The 25,851-nt window shown below is 40.9% G+C and overlaps 1 protein-coding gene across 2 annotated transcripts in view; it reads left to right on the top strand.

Annotated features, from left to right (window-relative positions):
- LOC139531859 (AP-2 complex subunit beta) overlaps positions 1-24,326 on the top strand; it is a 66,954-nt gene extending 42,628 nt beyond the window's left edge. For both annotated transcript variants that reach the window (XM_071328778.1, XM_071328784.1), the window contains 3 exons: positions 82-168; positions 7,195-7,349; positions 22,328-24,326. In XM_071328778.1, the coding sequence (XP_071184879.1) occupies positions 82-168; positions 7,195-7,349; positions 22,328-22,402 (317 nt within the window). In that variant the 3' untranslated portion in view covers positions 22,403-24,326. The remainder of the gene's footprint in view (positions 1-81; positions 169-7,194; positions 7,350-22,327) is intronic.
- The last annotated feature ends 1,525 nt before the right edge of the window (positions 24,327-25,851 follow it).

Genomic DNA, 25,851 nt, shown 5'->3' on the forward strand with positions numbered 1-25,851 from the left:
TATACCAACACAAGGACCTTTGTAGATCCCCGCTAGGTTCAGGTTTCATTCTTATTTCCCCCCCATCTTCATCTGCCTCAGAGCGACAGGTGTTCCTGGCAACCTGGAAAGACATCCCCAATGAGAACGAGCTGCAGTACCAGATCAAGGAGTGCCACTTAAACGCAGGTATGCTTCTTTACTTCTATGGATGAAAGCTATATGTAGCTTTGAACACTAACTTATGTTTTATGCACCATATGAACAAAACAAAAAACATTTCTGACCATGATATGTACTCTAAGGGCTGTCACTTTTTTTATCTGTGGGTTTCCTCCTCCTACTGCTCAATGGTATAAAAACACTAATACAGATCTAGAATGAAAATGTATACTATGTTTGTGTTGGAGATGGTCATCTTTCACCCTCCTAACCCTGACTGTACTGAAACCCAGCCTATCGAGAAACACAAGGCTTTCAAGCAGTACGGCTCAAATGTCCATCATCGGAGCTGTTCACGCTATGCTTTAAAAATGTAACCTTGCGTGATTCACTCTTAAAGTGTGAGGACCTGAGAGTCGATCCACAATGCTGCTAATATTTGTGGATGAAATACACACCCCATAGTCATTTACAGTAATCAGGCACAAACACAAATTATAAAAAGACAATTAAGTCTCATCACCAATCTAGCTTCCTGTATTCCTCTATCTTTTTTATGTCAGAGGACATTTGTTAGGTGATGTTGAAATTGCAGCTTAGTGTGGTTTTGAACACTTCATTGTGTTTAAGTTACCAAGAGTACAATGGCATAAGATCTTTGTCCTTTTTTTTAACTGCTTCGAGCACAAGTGAAGGACAGTGTCACTTCGAGTGTTTCCTATCGATTGAGTGCTGGTGATTCAGTGGAAGGAGATGTAATTTGATGAGGAGAAAGCATGCAGAGAAGGATGAAATGCATGAAGAGTGCTCTATGCATCTGTCTAGCTGTCAAAAGTTCAACTTATTTCAACTTTTGACGCATGTAAAATGGACAAATGACATCCATTAACCTATGAGGCCAATAGAAAAACCTTTTGCTCATGATATGCTCAGTCAGTTTTGGAAAGATATGACATCTCTGGGTGTGCTTGTGTTCGGTGACTTGTTGGTGTTTTTGTCATCCTAAAATATTATTTGGTAATATATCAGGCCTATTGTCCTCACGGAGCTCATGTCTGAATCACACTTACTACTACTATCCTCTCCTTTCATAGATCTAACACGTTGAGCCAACTACAGGGCAGATAGAGGGCCGTCCTTGTTTTGGGAAAGTTATATTGGAGGGAAGTAGCTTTAGTTATTGTTTAGTCTATATGCAGGGTTTGATTTACCAACCTGGACAGGTGGTACCGCAGGTGACCTTCTGAAACCATCAAACCACAACGTCATCAAATCCTTTCCTAACTTGTGTTCACCAGACTGAAGCCAGTTAAGCACTGGAAGCTGAGGGCATTGGTTTAAAAGAGATGCTACAGATTGACTGGAGGACTAGATAAGATGACTAGGGGTTTAAAGTGGTAACATTTAAATGGTGGAATTGGCCTTTTCCTCTAACCCTCTGGCTTTGTTGCAGTGACCACAACATCACAGATTTAGGTTCCAGCTTTACACACCTGCCTGCAATTCATGTGCAGATGTCTTCCCACACACACCTACAGGAACACACATGCACATACACAGTACAGATGCATACACACGATGCTGTCATAGTCCATGTGGGGTCAAAGGACATTAGGAGGGCTAGCTCGGGAACTGCTGAAAATGAGATTTTAAAGAACTGATTTTAGCTCTGGAAGATTCCAAAAAGCGGCCAATTATTTCAGGCCCGGTACCATCGCTGGGCCACGGCTGTGAAAATTCATCAGGCTACTAGCATTACACACCTGGCTAGAAGACTACTGTAGCTCTGTTGGCATACATTTTATATATAACTTGTACACATTTTGGAAACAGAAGATGCTCTACAGGATTGACGGAGTCCATCCAGATCTTCTTTGCTCCTGATCCATGTCCACGCATTTCGAGGTTGTGTTGAGACAATGATTTATCAGTGATTCACAAAATCCCTACCATTGTCGCCGAGTTGTGATAGTGCTGCCGCAAATGTACAGTACCAGTCAAAAGTTTGGACATACAGTTGACGTCGGAAGTTTACATACTCCTTAGCCAAATACATTTAAACTCAGTTTTTCATAATTCCTGACATTTAATCCTAGTAAAAATGCCCTGTCTTAGGTCAGTTAGGATCACCATTTTATTTTAAGAATGTGAGATGTCAGAATAATAGTAGAGAGAAGGATTTATTTCATATTTTATTTCTTTCACATTCCCAGTTGGTCAGACGTTTACATACACTCAATTAGTATTTGGTAGAATTGCCATTAATTTGTTTAAAGGCACAGTCAATTTAGTGCATGTAAACATCTGACCCACTGCAATTGTGATACAGTGAATTAATCTATTTTATTTATTTATTATTTATTTCATTTTTATTTAACCAGGTAGGCCAGTTGAGAACAAGTTCTCATTTACAACTGCGACCTGGCCAAGATAAAGCAAAGCAGTGTGACAAAAAACAACATAGAGTTACACATGGGATAAACAAAAGTACAGTCAACACTATAGAAAAGTATATATACAGTGTGTGCAAATGGAGTAAGGAGGTAAGGCAATAAATAGGCCATAGTAGCGAAGTAATTACAGTTTAGCAAATTAACATTGGAGTGATAGATGTGAAATAAAATAAATAAATAATCTGTCTGTAAACATTTGTTGGAAAAATTACTTGTGTCATGCACAAAATAGAAGTCCTAACCGACTTTCCAAAACTATAGTTTGGTAACAAGACATTTGTGGAGTGGTTGAAAAACAAGTTTTAATGACTCCAACCTAGGTGTATGTAAACTTCTGACTTCAACTGTACCTACTCATTCAAGGGTTTTTCTTTATTTTTGCTATTTTCTACATTGTAGAATAATAATGAAGACATCAAAACTATGAAATCACACATATGGAATCATGTAGTAACCAAAAAAGTGTTAAACAAATCAAAATATATTTTAGATTCTTCAAAGTAGCCACCCTTTGCCTTGATGACAGCGTTGCACACTCTTGGGCTTCTCTCAACCAGCTTCTGCTTTTTCAACAGTCTTGAAGGAGTTCCAACATATGCTGAGCACATATGTTGGCCGCTTTTCCTTCAATCTGCAGTCCTACTCATCCCAAAACCATCTCAATTGGGTTGAGGTTGGGTGATTGTGGAGGCCAGGTCATCTGATGCAGCACCCCATCACTCTTCTTCTTGGTCAAATAGCCCTTACACAGCCTGGAGGTGTGTTGGGTCATTGTCCTGTTGAAAAACAAATGATAGTCCCACTAAGCGCAAACCAGATGGGATGGCGTATTGCTGCAGAATGCTGTGGTAGCTATGCTGTTTAAGTGTGCCTTGAATTCTAAATAAATCACTGACAGTGTCACCAGCAAAGCACCATCACACCACCTCCTCCATGCTTCACGGTGGGAACCACACATGCAGAGATAATCCGTTCACCTACTCTGCGTCTCACAAAGACACAATGGTTGGAACCAAAAATCTCAAATCTGGACTCGCCAGACCAGACAGATTTCCACTGATCTAATGTCCATTGCTCGTGTTTCTTGTCCCAAGCAAGTCTCTTCTTCTTATTGGTATCCTTTAGTAGTGGGTTCTTTGCAGCAATTCTCCCATGAAGGCCTGATTCACGCAGTCTTCTCTGAACAGTTGATGTTGAGATGTGTCTTTTACTTGAACTCAGTGAAGCATTTATTTGGGCTGCAATCTGAGGTGCAGTAAACTCTAATGAACGTATCCTCTGCAGCAGAGTTAACTCTGGGTCTTCCTTTCCTGTGGCGGCCTCATGAGAGCCAGTTTCATCATAGTGCTTAATGGTTTTTGCGACTGCACTTGAAGTAACTTTCAAAGATCTTGAAGTAATGATGGACTGTTGTTTCTCTTTGCTTATTTGAGCTGTTCTTGCCATAATATGGACTTGGTATTTTCCCAAATAGGGCTATCTTTTGTATACCTCCCCTACCTTGTCACAGCACAACTGATTGGCTCAAACGCATTAAGAAGGAAAGAAATTCCACAAATTAACTTTATGAAGGCACACCTGTTAATTGAAATGCATTCCAGGTGACTATCTCATGAAGCTGGTTGAGAGAATGCCAAGAGTGTGCAAAGCTGTTTTCAAGGCAAATGGTGGCTACTTTGAAGAATCTCAAATATTAAATATTTCTTGATTTGTTTAACACTTTTTTGCTTACTACATGATTCCATATGTGTGATTTCATAGTTTTGATGTCTTCACTATTATTCTACAATGTAGAAAATAGTTAAAAAAAATGTAAAATAAGAAACACCCCTGAATGAGTAGGTGTCCAAACATTCACGCTGCTAGAGCCCAAAACAGTGTGGGAGTCTGGTTAAAGATTGACGTTTGACGTCTGTTCGTGTACTCAATTACTCATGCCCATCCCTATGAAGCTCGCGGCCAGACTACCACACTGTTTTGGGCTCTAGCAGCGTGAAGCAGATACTGTGTGGGAGTGAAGACTTGCATCTCGCTCATCGCAATATCTGCGGTGCTGCTCAAGGCAACGTCATTTCGCTGAGTCTACTTTTAATTGAAAATTATGACATTGTTGATTTTAGATGCTTTTTTCATTTATTAGGCTATTTTCCTCTGTTCAATGTCTGTTCTTTTGTCTATCTTAATCTTTTCTTTTTATTGGCCAGTCTGAGATATGGCTTTTTCTTTGAAACTCTGCCTAGAAGGCCAGCATCCCGGAGTCGCCTCTTCACTGTTAACGTTGAGACTGGTGTTTTGCGGGTACTATTTAATGAAGCTGCCAGTTGAGGACTTGTGAGGCGTCTGTTTCTCAAACTAGACACTAATGTACTTGTCCTCTTGCTCAGTTGTGCACCGGGGCCTCCCACTCCTCTTTCTATTCAGGTTAGAGCCAGTTTGTGCTGTTCTGAGAAGGGAGAAGTACACAGCGTTGTACGATATCTTCAGGTTCTTGGCAATTTCTCACATGGAATAGCCTTCATTTTTCAGAACAAGAATAGACTGATTAGTTTCAGAAGAAAGTTCTTTGTTTCTGGCCATTTTGAGCCTGTAATAGAACCCACAAATGCTGATGTTCCAGATACTCAACTAGTCTAAAGAAGGCCAGTTTTATTGCTTCTTTAATCAGCACAACCGTTTTCAGCTGTGCTAACATAGTTGCAAAAGGGTTTTCTAATGCTCAATTAGCCTTTCCAAATTATAAACTTGAATAACAAACACAACATGCCATTGGAACACAGGAGTGATGGTTGCTGATAATGGGCCTCTGTACGCCTATGTAGATATTCCATTAAAAATCAGCAGTTTCCAGCTACAATAGTCATTTACAACATTGACAACGTCTACACTGTATTTCTAATCAATTTGATGTTATTTTAATGGACAAAAAATATGCTTTTCTTTCAAAAACAAGGACATTTCTAAGTGACCCCAATCTTTTGAACGGTAGTGTACATTTTTGGAAGATGATATCTCTGGAAGATGTGTATTTATGGTAATGAAAATGTATTTTCTTTTGCTGCCTACATTTTCCCTCAGTCAAATATGGAGATTCTTATTATGTTACCACCTCTGTTTTTAGATGCTTTCTTTGTAGCGTGACAAGCAGTACTCCAGTAGCCTAATTTAAAACAAGGCTCTTTCCACAGCCACAGTAGAGCCATGAGTCATGCAAGCGAGAATAATGAAAATTCATTCCCCCACTGTCACTTGTCCTGCTTCTTTCTTTTTTGACACTTCTCTTTCTCCTTCTCTCCATCCACCACCTACCTCTCAGGACTCCTTTCAAGGCATTTCGCCTCCCCCCTCTTTCCCTGAAGGAGACTTCACACAAGCTCTTTAATGATAACCCACACCATGCCTGGTTGCCCCAGACAACAGAGTGACTGAGGGCTGAGAGCAGTGGCACTGACGAGTGCTCAGGACAGGACCTGCAATGGGACATGGGCCTCAGGGTCAGACTTTATGGTAGTGGTAGATTGTCCATTGACCTATGGTTTTAAGCCCATTAGACATAGTGTCTATAGTGACATCCCCGCCTCTAGATGTGAGATCTGGAAGTTGTAGTAGCTACTCCCTGTAGTTACAGTCCACATAAGAGTGCAGCTTACAGGCTAGGTTACATCCATGACGTTCAATGTATTGCTTCAACGTTCACAGCACTGGTAGAAGTTACCCTAGCTCTGTTCCCCTTACTCAAAGTTTGACTTGGATCAGGACACATTTTTTTTCACTTAGAGGCACAAAGGAGGGACTAAGCTCCAGCAGTTGTTTCAAGAAGCTAATGTAGATATATTAGCTGAGCTGCTCCCCACTGCCAGTAGTTAGCCAGGCTCACAGAGAAACCATTAGAGTTGCCTTAAGGGTACAGATTGACTGGGACAGAGGAATAGGCAGCTGACGTAGGTCATGGAAATGGAATTATTTGTCAGGCAATGTGTGTAGTCTAATATGACTCAGAAAGCAGCTAATGGCCTAGTTGTTGGTTTTTCACATACTGTTATTATTATGAATTTCGTCTTACATGAAATCAATCTCCTTCTCTCTTGTTGTATTGAGTCCCTCAGTCCTTTTTTTAGATGACGCTGCAAACCAACAATGGAAACTGTAGAAACCACTGCATATATAGCCCAATACCTAGTAATAAAGCAAACACCTCATGTTCCTAGACTAGAGAATGCAGTTCCCAAAAATGAAGCTACTACTGTACAATACAATGCCTTAGTCTATAGATAACTCCCTTCTCAGATGTGTATGTCCGAATGAGTACTTTTTTTATTGCAACTGCTGAACTGCACTACAATGGAGAATGCACTTATCCAATGTGCACTTATCAGTAGTCGACCGTAGAATAGCCTACAGCCCATGAGGCTGAGCTTTGCCTGTGTAGCGCTGATCTCCCCATAATGTAGGGATGGAAAATTCCTGAAATCTTCCCAAAATTCCCATTTTAAGTATTCCCTCGCAGCCTATTCCCTCATGACTCCAGAAATCCTGAAAAAACTGAGAATTTATATCCACACTTCTAGTATATACCTGACTCATATGTAATGTGACCTTGCAGACACTGTGTCGGGGAAGCTGCAGAACGACAACATTTACACCATCGCCAAGAGGAACGTGGAGGGCCAGGACATGCTCTACCAGTCACTCAAGCTCACCAATGGCATCTGGATCCTGGCTGAGCTCCGCATCCAACCCGGCAACCCCAACTACACGGTAAAACACCCGCCTAACCTCAACTCTCCTAATTCTGAACTCAGAAGTCACTCATTGTTTTTGTCAGTAGAAGTCTGAAGTGCCAAGCAGAAGGCTCTTTATATTTCCACTCACTAGAGTACCAGGCAAATTAACACTTTTGTGTTTTGTATACGCTGTAGTCATTGCGTGACCTTCATGAGTAGACTTAGTCTTTAATGGAATGTTTGAACCCAGGAAATAATTGATAGCCCTTCTCACTGAGACAGCACCTTCACTACACTCCCCTATAATGAAGTGCATGTTACATCCAGGAAGTGGTACCTAGAGATGGTTTATGGAAGTAATACAAGTTATCAACCTACTTTGTTTTACACACACCCAGCTATATCCTGTTCCCTTATCATACGTTTGAAGGAACTTGTTCATCATTGAGGACTCATTGGGAATGACATGTCCTCTGGCAGAGTAATGGGTGACCTTGGCAGCAGACATGCTGCTTGCTTAACTTTTGCTCCTCTAGATTGGCTATGAACAAGGTCAAAAGACCCATATAGCACTGCAAAATAGCTCCTAAATACAGGCAAGGTCAGGTCTAGGGCTGTTGTGTTGACCGTATTACCGCCACACTGGCGGTCACGAGTCATGAAGGCAGTAAAATTCCAGGTCACCATTTAGTCACGGTAAATGGTGACGCTGATGACCTCTACTAAAAATAGGAGGACCAGCTTTCTATTGGCTAGGCCTACTATATTTATTTCTCAACTTTCCTAATATTAAGCACATTGTTTATATTTACAACAAGAGAATATAGCCTACCTGGCTGGCATGAAAATAAACCACGGGGAAAAGCATCCTCCATTCGCTATTTAAGTGCATAGATTACATTTTTTCCCGCTGACCCTGTTTCGATACAGGTGCATGATAATGGTTCATTCGAAATCAAAACAAATTTCACACATGCTATTTAGGATATGTAAAGACAAGATTAAAGCAGGAATAGTCTGATGGGTGACAATATTAGCCTATGACTTGTGAATTATATATTATCACTTGTGAATGATGCCCAGCATAAGAAAAAAATATTTTTTTGTGCGACTTTTTCGAGTCATAGTCGTACTAGAGGTCGACCGATTATGATTTTTCAACGCCGATACCGATTATTGGAGGACAAAAAAAGCCGATACCGATTAATCGGACGTTTTTGTATATATTTTTTATATTTAAAAATATATATTTATTTATTTGTAATAATGACAATTACAACAATACTGAATGAACACTTATTTTAACTTAATATAATACATCAATAAAATCAATTTAGCCTCAAATAAATATTGAAACATGTTCAATTTGGTTTAAATAATGCAAAAACAAAGTGTTGGAGAAGAAAGTAAAAGTGCAATATGTGCCATGTAAAAAAAGCTAACGTTTAAGTTCTTTGCTCAGAACATGAGAACATATGAAAGCTGGTGGTTCCTTTTAACATGAGTCTTCAATATTCCCAGGTAAGAAGTTTTGGGTTGAGGTTATTATTGGAATTATAGGACTATTTCTCTCTATACCATTTGTATTTCATATACCTTTGCCTATTGGATGTTCTTATAGGCACTTTAGTATTGCCAGTGTAACAGTATAGCTTCCGTTCCTCTCCTCGCCCCTACCTGGGCTTGAACCAGGAACACATCGACAACAGCCACCCTCGAAGCATCGTTACCCATCGCTCCACAAAAGCCGCGGCCCTTGCAGAGCAAGGGGAACAACTACTCCAAGTCTCAGAGCGAGTGACGTTTGAAACGCTATTAACGCGCACCCCGCTAACTAGCTAGCCATTTCACATCGGTTACACCAGCCTAATCTCGGGAGTTGATAGGCTTGAAGTCATAAACAGCGCAATGCTTGAAGCATTGCTAAGAGCTGCTGGCAAACACACGAAAGTGCTGTTTGAATGAATGCTTACGAGCCTGCTGCTGCCTTCCACCGCTCAGTCAGACTGCTCTATGAAATATCAAATCATAGACTTAATTATAACATATTAACAAACAGAAATACGAGCCTTAGGTCATTAATATGGTCAAATCCGGAAACTATCATTTCGAAAACAAAAGGTTTATTCTTTCAGTGAAATACGGAACCGTTCCGTATTTTATCTAACTGGTGGCATCCATAAGTCTAAATATTCCTGTTACATTGCATAACCTTCAATGTTATGTCATAATTACGTAAAATTCTGCCAAATTAGTTTGCAACGAGCCAGGCGGCCCAAACTGTTGCATATACCCTGACTCTGCGTGCAATGAACGCAATGACACAATTTCCCTAGTTTAATATTGCCTGCTAACATTAATTTCTTTTAACTAAATATGCAGGTTTCAAAATATATACTTCTGTGTATTGATTTTAAGAAAGGCATTGATGTTTATGGTTAGGTACATTCGTGCAACGATTATGCTTTTTTCACAAATGCGCTTTTGTTAAATCATCCCCCGTTTGGCGAAGTTGGCTGTCTTTGTTAGGAAGAAATTGTCTTCACAGTTCGCAACGAGCCAGGCGGCCCAAACTGCTGCGTATACCCTGACTCTGTTGCACAGAACGCAAGAGAAGTGACACAATTTCCCTAGTTAAAAGAAATTCATGTTAGCAGGCAATATTAACTAAATATGCAGGTTTAAAAATATATACTTGTGTATTGATTTTAAGAAAGGCGTTGATGTTTATGGTTAGGTACACATTGGTGCAACGACAGTGCTTTTTTCGCGAATGCGCTTGTTAAATCACTCGTTTGGCAAAGTAGGCTATGATTCAATGATAAATTAACAGGCACCGCATCGAGGACAAGCTAGATAAACTTGTAATATCATCAACCATGTGTAGTTAACTAGTGATTATGTTAAGATTGATTGTTTTTTATAAGATATGTGTAATGCTAGCTAGCACCTTACCTTGGCTCCTTGCTGCACTCGCATACCAGGTAGTCAAGCCTGCCACGCAGGCTCCTCGTGGAGTGCAATGTAGTCGGCCATGATCGGTGTCCAAAAATGCAGATTACCGATTATGAAAACTTAAAATCGGCCATTCCGATTAATCGGTCAACCTCTAAGTCATACACCTCATATAGCCTAGCCCATAGGCCTATATGTTTCAGTAAGGTTTGTATCACAACTAAAGTGCTTAAAATTAAGCACATTAATCAGCTTTACAAGGGGTGTAGAGCTGGCATACTAACTGGCATACATAAGCAGCGCCTGAGTTTCAAGTTTGGGGAAGATAACTTTCCCCATAAAAATGCACCTTTATAATAAAAGCATTACATGCATAATTGAATTTGCGGTCACTTTTGATAATGGTGTTTTCCACTATTGGAGCATTTGCACTGATAGCCTACTACCATGTGCGCATTGCTGTGCGTATAATTGTTCCTTTGGTGTCCACATCACCATCAAACTATCATGGTTCAAACACACCAAGACAGTTGTGAACAGGGCACGACCATGCCTATTCCCCCTCAGGAGACTGAAAAGATTGGGCATGGGTCCTCAGATCCTCCAAAATTTTGACAGCTGCACCATCGAGCGCATCCTGACTGGTTGCATCACTGCCTGGTATGGCAACTGCTCGGCCTCCGACCGCAAGGCATTACAGAGGGTAGTGCGTACAGCCCAGTACATCACTGGGACCAACTTCCTGCCATCCAGGACCTCTATACCAGGCAGTGTCAGAGGAAGGCTCTAAAAATAAAAAAAGACTTCTTAACAGCTTCTTCCCACAAGCCATAACACTCCTGAACAGCTGATCAAATGGCTACCCAGACTATTTGCATTTCCCCCATTTCCCCCATTTTTAAGCTGCTGCTACTCTGTTTATTATCCATGCCTAATCACTTTACCTCTACCTACATGTACATATTACCTCGACTAACCGGTGCCCCCTCACATTGACTCTGTACCGGTACCCCCTGTATATAGCCTCGCTACTGTTATTTTATTGTTGCTCCTTAATTATTTGTTATTTTTCTATTAGTTTTTATTTTTATTTATTTATTAGTTGTCTTTTTTATTTATGTATTTTTTTTACTTCTGTTTATTTTATATGTTCCAGACTATGTTTGGTATATTTATTTCTCGCACAACATAGAATAGGTCAAGCTTTGTATTATGGGGGATAGTAGATTGACATAGGCTAGTGCTTTTGCTGTTTGTTAGGCCTACTCATCTTGTTGGCTGACGAAAAGCAAATGTGAACATTTCTTCCAATATCTTCAATATGCACCTTGGAGTTGGGTATGGATGCACGAAGTTGCGTCCCCAATGTGTCTATCTTCACTTGTAGCCTGTGAGAAAGACCCCTCTCACGTGATGGAGCGCACAGCGCTCAGGCATAAGGGCACAACGGCCACGCAAAAGGCAAAAGGCTTTTTTTAGGGTGCATTATGGCCACACAAAGGGATTCCGGCGTGAAATTCTTGGCATGATCAAGTGCTTTTCAAATTGTGAATGAGTTACTGATGTAGCGTGTACAGCCTGCGCAAAAAAAAAAATATGTTTTCAAATCGGCATCATGCAGCCTTATAATGTATTAAAAATCAAAACATATAGCCCAACGTTTGTAGAACAACTAAAGTTATATTATTAACTCTAAATTAAGCATATAGGAATACCTATTTCTTTGTTAACCGCTCAACACAGAATAGCCGCATGTGCGCACTCCCTCAAATCGTTTAGAGAAAATATAATTTCAATTTTATTCAGCTTTGTTCATTTGTATTAATCAAATCAAGGTTTATTTGTCACGTGTGCTGAATACAACAGGTGATACAGTGAAATGCTTACTTACAGGCTCTAATCAATAGTGCAATAAAGGTATTAGGTGAACGATAGGTAAGTAAAGAAATAAAAACAACAGTAAAAAAACAGTGAAAAATAACAGTAGCGAGGCTATAAAAGTAGCGAGGATACATACAGACACAGGTTAGTCAGGCTGATTGAGGTAGTATGTACATGTAGATATGGTTAAAGTGGCTATGTATATATGACAGAGAGTAGCAGTAGCGTAAAAGAGGGGTTGGCGGGTGGCGGGAAACAATGCAGATAGCCCGGTTAACCAATGTGCGGGTGCACTGGTTGGTCAGACCAATTGAGGTAGTATGTACATGAATGTATAGTTAGAGTGACTATGCATATATGATAAACACAATGCAAATAGTCCTGGTAGCCATTTGATTACCTGTTCAGGAATCTTATGGCTTGGGGGTAAAAACTGTTGAGAAGCCTTTTTGTCCTAGACTTGGCACTCCGGTACCGCTTGCTGTGCGGTAGTAGAGAGAACAGTCTATGACTGGGGTGGCTGGAGTCTTTGACAATTTTTAGGGCCTTCCTCTGACACCGCCTGGTGTAGAGGTCCTGGATGGCAGGCAGCTTAGCCCCAGTGATGAACTGGGCCGTACGCACTACCCTCTGAAGTGCCTTGCGGTCGGAGGCCGAGCAATTGCCGTACCAGTCAGTGATGCAACCAGTCAGGATGCTCTCGATGTTGCAGCTGTAGATCCTTTTGAGGATCTCAGGACCCATGCCAACTCTTTTAGTTTCCTGAGGGGGAATAGGCTTTGTCGTGCTCTCTTCACGACTGTCTTGGTGTGTTTTGACCATTCTAATTTGTTGGTGATGTGGACACCAAGGAACTTGAAGCTCTCAACCTACTCCACTACAGCCCCATCGATGATAATGGGGGCATGTTCGGTCCTCCTTTTCCTGTAGTCCACAATCATCTCCTTAGTCTTGGTTACGTTGAGGGATAGGTTGTTATTCTGGCGCCACCCGGCCAGGTCTCTGACCTCCTCCCTATCGGCTGTCTCGTCGTTGTTGGTGATCAGGCCTACCACTGTTGTGTCGTCTGCAAACTTAATTATGGTGTTGGAGTCGTGCCTGGCCATGCAGTCGTGGGTGAACAAGGAGTACAGGAGGGTACTGAGCACGCACCCCTGAGGGGCTCCAGTGTTGAGGATTCAGCGTGGCAGATGTGTTGCTACCTACCCTCACCACCTGGGGGCGGCCCGTCAGGAAGTCCAGGATCCAGTTGCAGAGGGAGGTGTTTCGTCCCAGGATCCTTAGCTTAGTGATGAGCTTTGAGGGTACTATGGTGGTGAACGCTGAGCTGTAGTCAATGAATAGCATTCTCACATAAGTGTTCCTTTTGTCCAGGTGGGAAAGGGCAGTGTGGAGTGCAATAGAGATTGCATCATCTGTGGATCTGTTTGGGCGGTATGCAAATTGGAGTGGGTCTAGGGTTTCTGGGATAATGGTGTTGATGTGAGCCATTACAAGCCTTTCAAAGCACTTCATGGCTACGGACGTGAGTGCTACGGGTCTGTAGTCATAAGCAGGTTCCCTTTGTGTTCTTGGGCACAGGGACTATGGTGGTCTGCTTGAAACATGTTGGTATTACAGACTCAATCAGGGACATGTTGAAAATGTCAGTGAAGACACCTACCAGTTGGTTAGCACATGCCCGGAGCACACGCCCTGGTAATCCGTCTGGCCCCGCAGCCTTGTGTATGTTGATCTGTTTAAAGGTCTTACTCTCGTCGGCTACGGAGAACATGATCAAATAGTCGTCCGGAACAGCTGATACTTCATACTATAAAATAATGCCATGGAATTCTAAGCAAATCTTGTCTGCTGAATGAACTAGTGTAGCCCACAGCCATAGCCAGATCAGGACCTAACATAAGGACAACTCAGTATGCTATTCTGTTCTTCGGAAATAGACTACATTTTCTTCATATCATGCTTCTTTAGACCCGTCTAAAATAAATAATGGATTGTGTTAGCCCATCAAAGCAGTTGAGAACAAACACTTATCCTATGACATCAGGAGCAGTGGAAGACTGATAATATCAAGTGAGCTATGGTGATGGCCATGGCTATTGTTTTTTTTGTGCTCCCCATACATAGATAATGCCCAGGGGTTATTTCATTTGACCCTTGCACAATAAAGCTGTCCAAGGTAGTAGAGTTCAGGTAACAGTTCATATCAACCTTTCAAAATGGTCAAGGGCAGCTGTGTAGGGGCCCATTTATTGGCAGAAGCATCTCAGACAAATACCTTTTGGGCAACATCATGGCCTGTCATGGAACAGGTAGAACATATGGACCAGGCCATAATAACAGGAGAGTGTACACAGTGGCCAGTTTATTAGGTACACCCATCTATTACCTGGTTGGAACCCCCTTTGCCTCCAGAACAGCCTGAATTCATTGGGGCATGGAAATGTTGCTCAGTTGGTATCAAGGGACCTAACATGTGTCAAGACAACATTCCCCACACCATTACACCACCTCCACCAGCCTGTACTGTTGACACCAGGCAGGAAGGGGCCATGGTTTCATGCTGCTTACGCCAAATCCTGACGCTACAGGAACAGGGATTCGTCGGACGGGGCAATGTTTTTCCACTCCTCAATTGTCCAATGTTGGTGATTGCGTGCCCACTGGAACCACTTCTTGTTGTTTTTAGCTAATAGGAGTGGAACTCGGTGTGGTCGTCTGCTGCAATATCCCATCCATGACAAGAACCAACAAGATGTGCATTCCGAGATGCTGTTCTGCACACCAATGTTGTACTGCTCCGTTATTGGCTATTTTTGGCCCACCTGATAGCTCACATGATTAATGTCATTCTCCTTCGATCTCTCATCAACAAACTAATTTCACCCACAGGACTGCCCCCTACTGCATGTTTTTTGTTTGTCGCATGAAAAGTGTTGTGCATGAAATGCCCAGGAGGCCGGCTGTTTCTGCGCCTGGCACTGACGATCATACTACGCTCAAATTCGCTTAGGTCACTCGTTTTGCCCATTCCTAACGTTCAATCGAACAGTAACTGAATGCCTCGATGCCTGTCTGCCTGCTTTATATAGCAAGCCACATCCACATGACCACTGTCCGTAGGCGTGAACCCTTTTCGTGAAAAAGTCTCTAAAGAGGACCTGAGCCCTAGGACCATGCCTCAGGACTGCCTGGCATGATGACTCCTTGCTGTCCCCTGTCCACCTGGCCGTGCTGCTGCTCCAGTTTCAACTGTTCTGCCTGCGGCTATGGAACCCTGACCTGTTCACCGGACGTGCTACCTGTCCCAGACCTGCTGTTTTCAACTCTCTAGAGACAGCAGTAGCGGTAGAGACACTCCCAATGAATGGCCAAGAAAAGCCAATTGACATTTACTCCTGAGGTGCTGACTTGTTGCACCCTCGACAACTACTGTGATTATTATTATTTGACCATGCTGGTCATTTATGAACATTTGAACATCTTGGCCATGTTCTGTTATAATCTCCACCCGGCACAGCCAGAAGAGGACTGGCCACCCGTCATAGCCTGGTTCCTCTCTAGGTTTCTTCCCAGGTTTTGGCCTTTCTAGGGATTTTTTTCCTAGCCACCGTGCTTCTACACCTGCATTGCTTGCTGTTTGGGGTGGGCTGGTTTAGGCTGGGTTTCTGTACAGCACTTTGATATATCAGCTGATGTAAGAAGGGCTATATAAATACATTTGATTTGATATCTAATAAACTGGTCACTGAGTGTACGTCTACATGCTAGTATGCATTAATGTTGTAGTGTTTTTAAAGCGGTCGTATGGATGTACCCCCGCACATTGACTCGGTACCGGTACCCCCTGTATATAGCCTCATTATTGTTATTTTTTGTTGTTTTTATTTTATTTTTTACTTATTTAGTAAATATTTTCTTAATGCTTTTTCTTGAACTGCATTGTTGGTTAAGAGCTGAAATGTGATTTGATAGAAAGTGAGACTGTGGAAGACAAAAAAAGGAGAAGTGAGTAGTGGTGTTGAGATTTTTTTATTAGTCTGAGACCTAATTAGGCCACTGGGTCATTCCATTTGATTTCAATCACTTTTTGACCAATACCATTTTGATTTGAAAGAAACTTACCATACATATTTGCCCATGCTAGACGTGGTCAGAAAATTACTTTTTGGACCTGAATGACAAAACATTTAGAAGATACAGGTGCTCACAGTTGACCGATTTTGCAAACCCCACCCTACCACCCTAAACAGTTGAATTTGATATAATTGTAAAAGCTTACAAACAGGGTTGTCAATTGATTTGATAATTTCTCGTAAAAAATATAAAAAAACATTCTTAACATTTAACAATGTCAATTATCTAAAAATGCATAAACTCAGATTTTTTGGGGACATTTTTGAATACAGTATGTAATAGCTCAGGCCTTATTTTACATGTGGATACCGTCCCACCCTAACATTTCCATACCTTCATACCGTTCCTGTACAATACCAGTATATGCTATTACTGTACAAGGGGCGCTATTTCTATTTATTTCCTAACTGTATTTTTATTTTTAAACAAGACATGCTAACAAAGTACTAGGGAATTCCCATAGCAGACGCTAACTAAATGCTAAAAGCACAAGCGAACATAAACTAAATGCAAGGGCAGATATCCCAGCTAATAAAGTTATACAACTTCTACAAATCTCAAAAGGCTACTCACACTTGATCCAGAAGGGGATTGGTTGTCTCTGCTGTAACCAAGAAGCTTGATATTGCAAACTAGCCACCTAACACTATAGTTAGCAAGCCAAATGCATACCTGGAGCCCTGAGCTGGAGAAAATGTTTTTGGCACATCTTAGATTGCCAGCTAAGTATCTAATATGTTAACTAGTTAACATTAGTAGTACATTTCAAGTGTACCTTGATCACCTCTCTTGTGCTGCTCAAGAGTGGATCGTCATATCAGGTTTGATCCATGTGCTCTTTGTAAACAAACATACCAGATGACCACAGAGTTTCTTAACCCAGAGGTGCAACATCGCGAGACTTGCGGAAACTGACCAAGCAGACCAGGCTGGGGTTTGAGAAGTGCCAAATTCTTCCTTAGTTGTTAGTTTTCTCTAAATCTAAAGACACGACCTAGATTCGAGTCAGTGTCTTAACCTGTCTAGGCCAGCGGAACTCCTCCCACATTCCACTGAAAAGGAAGAGCGGCAAATAAAATAAAAAAATAATAATTGAAATATTTAACTTTCACACATTAACAAGTCCAATACAGCATTTGAAAGATAAACATCTTGTGAATTCAGCCAACATGTCCGATTTTTAAAATGTTTTACAGAGAAAACACCACATATATTTATGTTAGCTCACCACCAAATACAAAAGACAGACAGACAGTTTTTCACAGCAATGGTAGCATGCAGGTAGCATGCACAAGCCAACCTAACTAACCTAGGACCAACCTAAATAACCTAGAAAAAACTACCTCAGATGACAGTCCTATAACATGTTACACAATAAATCTATGTTTTGTTGGAAAAATGTGCATATTTTAGCTATAAATCAGTTTTACATTACTGCTACCATCATAGCTACAGTCAGAAATCGCACGGTAGTAGCCAGAGTAAATACAGACACCAACGTCAACTACCTAATTACACATCATAAAACATTTCAGAAAAATATATGGTGGATAGCAAATGAAAGACAAAGATCTTGTGAATAGAGCCAATATTTCCGATTTTTAAAATGTTTAACAGCGAAAACACCACATATATTTATGTTAGCTCACCACCAAATACAAAAGACAGACAGACAGTTTTTCACAGCAACGGTAGCATGCAGGTAGCATGCACAAGCCAACCTAACTAACCTAGAACCAACCTAAATAACCTAGAAAAAACTACCTCAGATGACAGTCCTATAACATGTTACACAATAAATCTATGTTTTGTTCGAAAAATGTGCATATTTTAGCTATAAATCAGTTTTACATTACTGCTACCATCATAGCTACAGTCAGAAATCGCACGGTAGTAGCCAGAGTAAATACAGACACCAACGTCAACTACCTAATTACACATCATAAAACATTTCAGAAAAATATATGGTGGATAGCAAATGAAAGACAAAGATCTTGTGAATAGAGCCAATATTTCCGATTTTTTAAATGTTTAACAGCGAAAACACCACATATATTTATGTTAGCTCACCACCAAATACAAAAGACAGACAGACAGTTTTTCACAGCAACGGTAGCATGCAGGTAGCATGCACAAGCCAACCTAACTAACCTAGAACCAACCTAAATAACCTAGAAAAAACTACCTCAGATGACAGTCCTATAACATGTTACACAATAAATCTATGTTTTGTTCGGAAAAATGTGCATATTTTAGCTATAAATCAGTTTTACATTACTGCTACCATCATAGCTACCATCATAGCTACAGTCAGAAATCGCATGGGAGTAGCCAGAGTAAATACAGACACCAACGTCAACTACCTAATTACTCATCATAAAACATTTCAGAAAAATATATGGTGGATAGCTAATGAAAGACAAATATCTTGCGAATACAGCCAATATTTCCGATTTTTGAAGTGTTTTACAGCGAAAACACAATATATCGTTATATTAGCTTACTACAATAGCTAACACACAGCAGCATTGATTCTAGTCAAACGCTAGCGATAGCACAGTTCGACAGATATATGAAATAGTATCCCAAATTGGGTCCTTATCTTTGTTGATCTTCCATCAGAATGTTCTCCAAGGGGTCCTTTGTTCAGAACCGTCTTTATTTGGAACCAGAACGAACGATTTCCCTCTTGAATTAGCAAGCACACTGGCCGTGCTGTGCTAACCTCTCCGTCTTGACAAAATTCTTGCGTCGCATCACGTCTAAAGTCCAGAATACATTTCAATAATATAATTAAAGTATATTGAAAAAACATACTTTAGGATGATATTGTGACATGTATCAAATAAAATCGAAGCCAGAGATCATATTCACCTATAACGACGGTTTTCCAAGAGGCTACTCCAGATCCAACTTCGCGCCTTCCAAAAAAAAAAAAGTGCGCACTTCTCACTCCAAGAGGTTGTATACAACCCCTGAACGAGATAATCAACTCATTTCTGCTCTCACTTCCGCATGACACCCAGGGGAAGGTGTATGACGTGTTTCTACAGTCATAAGTGACATGCCCTTTTATAGACAAGGTCTTAAAGAGAGACTTCGCATTTGGAAATCTCACTTCCGGATAGGAAAATGTCTGTAAAAAGAGTTCTGTTTCACTTAGAGAAATAATTCAAACGCTTTTAGAAACTAGAGACTGTTTTCTATCCAATAGTAATAATAATATGCATATTGTACGAGCAAGAATTGAGTACGAGGCCGTTTAAATATCATACGATTTTCTCCAAAAGTGAAAACAGCACCCCCTTGTCCTCAACAGGTTAAGTAGTTGAACGTGTTATTACTCCAACCTCGTGAAAGTGACAAACTGACATGTTTTCATTTTTTGTCAAAAACAACTTTATTTCGAAGGAGTGCCTTTTGATTTTACAGCCTGCACAAGCTCCGTTTGGCGCGAGACGACCGTTAAACCCGATGACGCTTTTCGGCGTATGAGCTTAGCTAGCCAACGTCACCATAACATCGCCTACAAGCATGATCAGGGATTTCTATTGGAGAAGCAAGTTTCTGCCCATCTTCATACTGTACTGTCTTTGATGTGATTATCTCAATATAGTTTTTGTGCGGGGAGGGGCACATGTACAATTAAATGGGAATGCACACAGTGTACCAAACATTAGGAACATCTCCCGACGAACAGTTCTTGTGCTGTTGCTTCCAGAGGCAGTTTTGGATTTTGGTAGTGAGTGTTGCAGACGATTTTTACACGCTACGCGCTTCAGCAGTCCCATTCTGTGAGCTTGTGTGGCCTACCACTTCATGGCTGAGCCGTTGTTGCTACTAGACTTTTCCACTTCACAATAACAGCACTTACAGTTGACCAAAGCAGCTCTAGCAGGGCAGAAATATGGCGCACTGACTCGTTGGAAAGGTGGCATCCTATGACAGTGCCACGTTGAAAGTCCCTGAGCTTTTCAGTACGGGCCATTCTACTGCCAATGTTTGTCTATGTAAATTGCATGGCTGTGTGCTCGATTTTATACACCTGTCAGCAACGGGTGTGGCTGAAATACCCGAATCCACTATTTTGAAGCACTGTCCACATACTTTTGTATATACAGTGCCTTGTGTATTCATCCCACTTGCTGTTTTTCCTATTTTGTTGCAATACAACCTGTAATTTAAATGGATTTTATGTAATGGACATACACAAAATAGTCCAAATTGGTGAAGTGAAATAAATAAAATAAAAATGTTTTAAAAAACAATCAAAAAAATTAAAAACGGAAAAGTGGTGCGTGCATATGTATTCACCCCCTTTGCAATGAAGCCCCTAAATAAGATCTGGTGCAACCAATTACCTTCAGAAGTCACATAATTAGTTAGATTGCACACAGGTGGACTTTATTTAAGTGTTACATGATCTGTCACATGTTCTTAGTATATTGTACACCTGTTCTTAAAGGCCCCAGAATCTGCAACAGCACTTAGCAAGGGGAACCACTGAGTAAGCGGCATCATGAAGACCAAGGAGCTCTACAAACAGGTCAGGGACAAAGTTGTGGAGAAGTACAGATCAGGGTTGGGTTATAAAACAATATCCGAAACTTTGAACATCCCACGGAGCACCATTAAATCTATTATTAAAACATGGAAAGAATATGGCACCACAACAAACCTGCCAAAAGAGGGCCGCCCACCAAAACTCACAGGCCAGGCAAGGAGGGCATTAATCAGAGAGGCAAAAAAGAGACCATAGATAACCCTAAAGGAGCTGCAAAGCTCCACAGCGGAGATTGGAGTATTTGTCCATAGGACACTTTAAGCCATATATTCCACAGAGCTGGGCTTTACAGAAGAGTGGCCAGAAAAAAGCCATTGCTTAAAGAAAAAATAAGCAAACATGTTTGGTGTTCGCCAAAAGGCATGTGGGAGACTCCCCAAACAGATGGAAGAAGGTACTCTGGTCAGATGAGACTAAAATTGAGCTTTTTAGCCATCAAGGAAAACGCTATGTCTGGCGCAAACCCAACACCTCTCATCACCCTGAGAACACCATCCCCACAGTGAAGCATGGTGGTAACAGCATCATGCTGTAGGGATGTTTTTCATCGGCAGGGACTGGGAAACTGGTCAGAATTTTAAGGAATGATGGATGGCGCTAAATACAGGGAAATTCTTGAGGGAAACCTGTGAACGAAGGTTCACCTTCCAGCAGGACAATGACCCTAAGCATACTGTTAAAGCAACACTCGAGTGGTTTAAGGGGAAACATTTAAATGTCTTGGAATGGCCTAGTCAAAGCCTAGACCTCAATCCAATTTAGAACCTGTGTTATGACTTAAAGATTGCTGTACACCAGCGGAACCCATCCAACTTGAAGGAGCTGGAGCAGTTTTGTCTTGAAGCATGGGCAAAAATCCCAGTGGCTAGATGTGCCAAGCTTATAGAGACATACCCCAAGAGACTTACAGCTGTAATTGCTGCAAAAGGTGGCTCTACAAAGTATTGACTTTGGTGGGGTGAATAGTTATGCACGCTCAAGTTCTGTTTTTTTGTCTTATTTCTTATTTTGCATCGTCTTATGTTTATGTAAATCAAATGATACAAACCCCCCAAAAATCTATTTTAATTCCAGGTTGTGAGGCAACAAAATAGGAAAAATGCCAAGGGTGGTGAATACTTTCGCAAGCCACTGTATAGTGTATGTATAGAATGGTTTGTTCAAATCAAAAGGGGTGGGTCAAAAAGTGATTGAAATCAAATGGAACGACCCCACTGTGAATAGAAACTGATCAATGCTGTTGTTAAATGTATAAGGAAAATGTATAATACTGAGATGGATGAATTGAATATAATATGCTTTGTAGGGATACTCAATAACGCTATCATATATTATGGTGTTCACAATAATTGTTAGAATGAAAAGAGTGGCGAAAAGAAATTCAACTGTTGTGCAGTAGAGAAGGTGAAATGTTCTCAGACTTATTGAGCTGAAATGTAACCTGAATCAATAGTTTTGCCTATCCTCTCTTCCAGCTGTCCTTGAAGTGCCGGGCTCCTGAGGTGACCCAGTATGTCTACCAGGTGTACGACTCAGTCCTGAAGAACTGAACCTTCCGTCCACTCACCACCCTCCACTCCACATCTCGCCCCAAGAACAAACAGCAGCTGTTAGCGTTTTAGTCATGTATTATTCCTTCCCCTCATTCCTCTCCACCATCTTTACCTCCATGGGAGAATATGACATCCCCAGTCCATCCTAAACTAAATGTCTTAATGTCGTAAAACGTGGTTGATGGTGAAGCTCTCCAAAAAGAAGAAGAAATCTTTCATATTCACTAAGCCATCGGTCCCACCTCTTTGTACTGTATTGCCAATATTGGAAAGTGTAATATCATATATGTTTTGTGTCTATTTTTTATGCTTGTTCTGCTTCCGTGGTACTTTTCCTACTTTCCCAACCGTTCCACAAGAGATACTCGATTTGGTGCCATCTTCCAGGCCTTACTGGGGCTGACGTTTCCAGTTGAACCAGTTGCTACAGTATGTCTCCATGATTCAACAAGTACCATTCTGGGCCAAGATGGCAGTAGTGAGAGGCAAGAGCAGGAACAGGGAACATGAAATTGTCAGGCTGCCATGATTTTAATGCATTAGTGGATGTCATTCTCTACTCATTTTAGTAACCACTATGCTGACCACTATTTATGATGGCTATTATTACTTGTTTGCTCCAGTCTGTGCCATTGTTATTTTTTATTGATACTTGCAGGTAGCTGATAATTTCAAGCTTCTCAACGCTTTTCTGATTGCTCGACCTGCAGCAGCCATCAAACACAGTTATAGTCATTCCTAGATTTCCAATAATCCATGCCCCTTTGCTGATTTTGTGTTGCAGTATTAATTATTATGCCAATTGTGAGTGTGGCATGAGTTGTCCATTCTGTTATACTGTAATCATCTTATGTTGATTCCAATGAGATATTATGCGTTATTCTTTATATGTAAGATTGTTATTGATATTTCATTTGCAGCTGTTCCTCCAAACAAAACTAAACCCTAAACCTTGGGTCAAACCCAAAGCCAGGGTCAATATCAGTTGCTATTTTCATAGTAGATAACAACCCCATACTGTCATCAATGACATGCCTAGTGTACGTGTTTGTGGTGTTCTGCAGTTAAAATCACGTCCCTGGCATTGCTTTATCCTAAACATGGAGGCTATGTAGTGCTTGCAGGCCACCTAATGACCAGGGTCCCCCCTCTATGATTATACTGTGCAGTGACGTGGTGTAGTTTGTAGACCTAAAGTTCTGTACGACTAATGAAAGATGGTTATTATATTACTACCTTGTAACCCAGAATTAGTGTGCTTGTATTCCATAACAGAAAAACGTTGGCGCTATATTCCAGTTATGTACCAAGTCCTCGTGGAAGTTGTATTAATAAATGTATACAAACTGATGTGATTTTAATATGCCATATCTATGACTAACCATGCTTGCTAGACCTCTGGTAGTTGAGCTCAAACATTGTTGATCATTTTATTAATTATTTTATTGAAGCCAATGTAAAGTGCAGTCTGAAGGGTACCAATTGTGTTTGTGACTTCAGCTTTCTAATTGTATTGTTGCCACATGCTGATGTGCCTGTAAACCTGCATGGAAGCGGTGTCCATTGCTCCCCAAAAAATCTTTGCTGTCTGTTTTCCTCATTCTCAAAACACTCGGCTACAGGGGATGGACTTATCTTTGCCCAGAATTTGACTGCATGTATCCCAAGCAAGATGTTATACAGGTGTATTTGGGTGTAGCTTTCCCATCCAGAACTTGTTTGAGAAAAAATATTTAATGTACTTATAAGCCCAGCAACCAGGAATAGGCCTACAGAACGGCTGTAGTAAGAAGTAATATGAAAACTGAAATGTCCAATTTTTTTTGCTTCTCCTCAAGCTAACCTATTGATACTGCATCACTCCTCGTCGTCAAGGTGGCACTGTATCTATTATTTCAATAAAATGTCCGGTATAAACGTATGCGGTGCCTGATGTTTCACTCATTTGTTCACAATCCATAATCAGACCAGAGGTAATATGACCAGTGTGTGACGCACAGCCAAAGGCCAGCCACAGCAGTGTGTAGTCCACAGATGCTCAGAATACAGAGTGACTCGCTCAGAATCAAAGCTTATTTCCCTTGAGATGCTACTGATTTTTTAGGTGTCCTTTTTTTTCTTTGGAGGGTAGGCATTTTCACACTGAAAATGACAGTCTGAATCAGCATGTTGATTTTGTTACAGTTGTGTGTCTGGGAGAAATGCAAGCACAATGGAAGTTACACAGTCTAGAGACCAGCGATATCAGTGTTGGAAAAAGTGTTTCACACTGGACTGACAACTCTTTACATCATCTGCATTGTGGGTATTGGGAAGAAGTCTGGCTTGAACTAAAGAAATTAGCAGAGCTATAGGCCTACATAATATGGCTCTGGTAATTAGTTGCTCTATTTATATTCAAAATAGACAATAAAACTCAGTCCACATCCACATTGAGTGTCAAGGTTTATATTGTTGTAAACTCATTGGGAAAAAACTGTACCCTCGTTGCAAGGCCAAACTGGAACACAAAATAAGATCAACAATGGTGTTTGAGGTTGGTGAGTTCATACAGAGACCCCCCCCCCCCCCCCGCCAAGTTCTAGTTCTCTCTGTTGACATGGCAAGCGGTCCTGCTGCACCAAGTCAGGAACAACAGGACCCTGAACAGCTTCTACCCCAAGCCATAAGACTGCTACATAGTTAGCCCGGGTAGCTATTTGGTTGACTATTTAACTTTTTTGACTTATCACATTGTACTGTATTGTATTTATTATCGATCCCCATTAGATGCTGCAAAGGCAGCAACTACTCTTCCTGGGGTCCAGCAAAAATCAAGACAGTCCTCGCTGTTCCATAAGGTGTATTTGTATCTGTTTTTTAAAACAAATTTTACTGCTTGTGTGAGTTACTTGATGTGGAATAGAGTTCCATGTAGGCTTGGCTCTATGTTGTACTTTGGGCCTCTCATAGTCTGTTCTGGACTTGGGGACTGTTAATAGACCTCTGGTGGCATGTCTTGTGGGGTATGCGTGCATCGGTGTCTGAGCTGTGTCAAGTTATCGTTACGCATTGTGTATTTATTTATTACTTTTGTTACGTGTTTTACTTTTAGATTATTTATCTTTTCTTTCTCTCTGCATTGTTGGGAAGGGCGGGTACATAAGCATTTCACTGTTAGTCTACTCCTGTTGTTTACAAAGCATGTGACAAATAACATTTGATTTTATTAGAGGAAGAGGTGAAGCGAAAGGTTTAACTCTGCCCAAAATCTGTCCAGGAAAATAAGCACACGAAGTGAGGAATTTTTGTATGGAGGTCAGTTGCTAGGTTTCTATCCAATTGGCGACAGATTTTAATGTGAATATTCTAAAATCCTCATAAAAACAATATGCACACTTTCCCACCAGAGATTTGTTTCCATCAAATGTACTTGTTGCGGATAAATGGTTGTGCGTGATGAGGTA

Source organism: Salvelinus alpinus, chromosome 1 (genome assembly GCF_045679555.1).
Source record: "Salvelinus alpinus chromosome 1, SLU_Salpinus.1, whole genome shotgun sequence".
Lineage (NCBI taxonomy): Eukaryota > Metazoa > Chordata > Actinopteri > Salmoniformes > Salmonidae > Salvelinus > Salvelinus alpinus.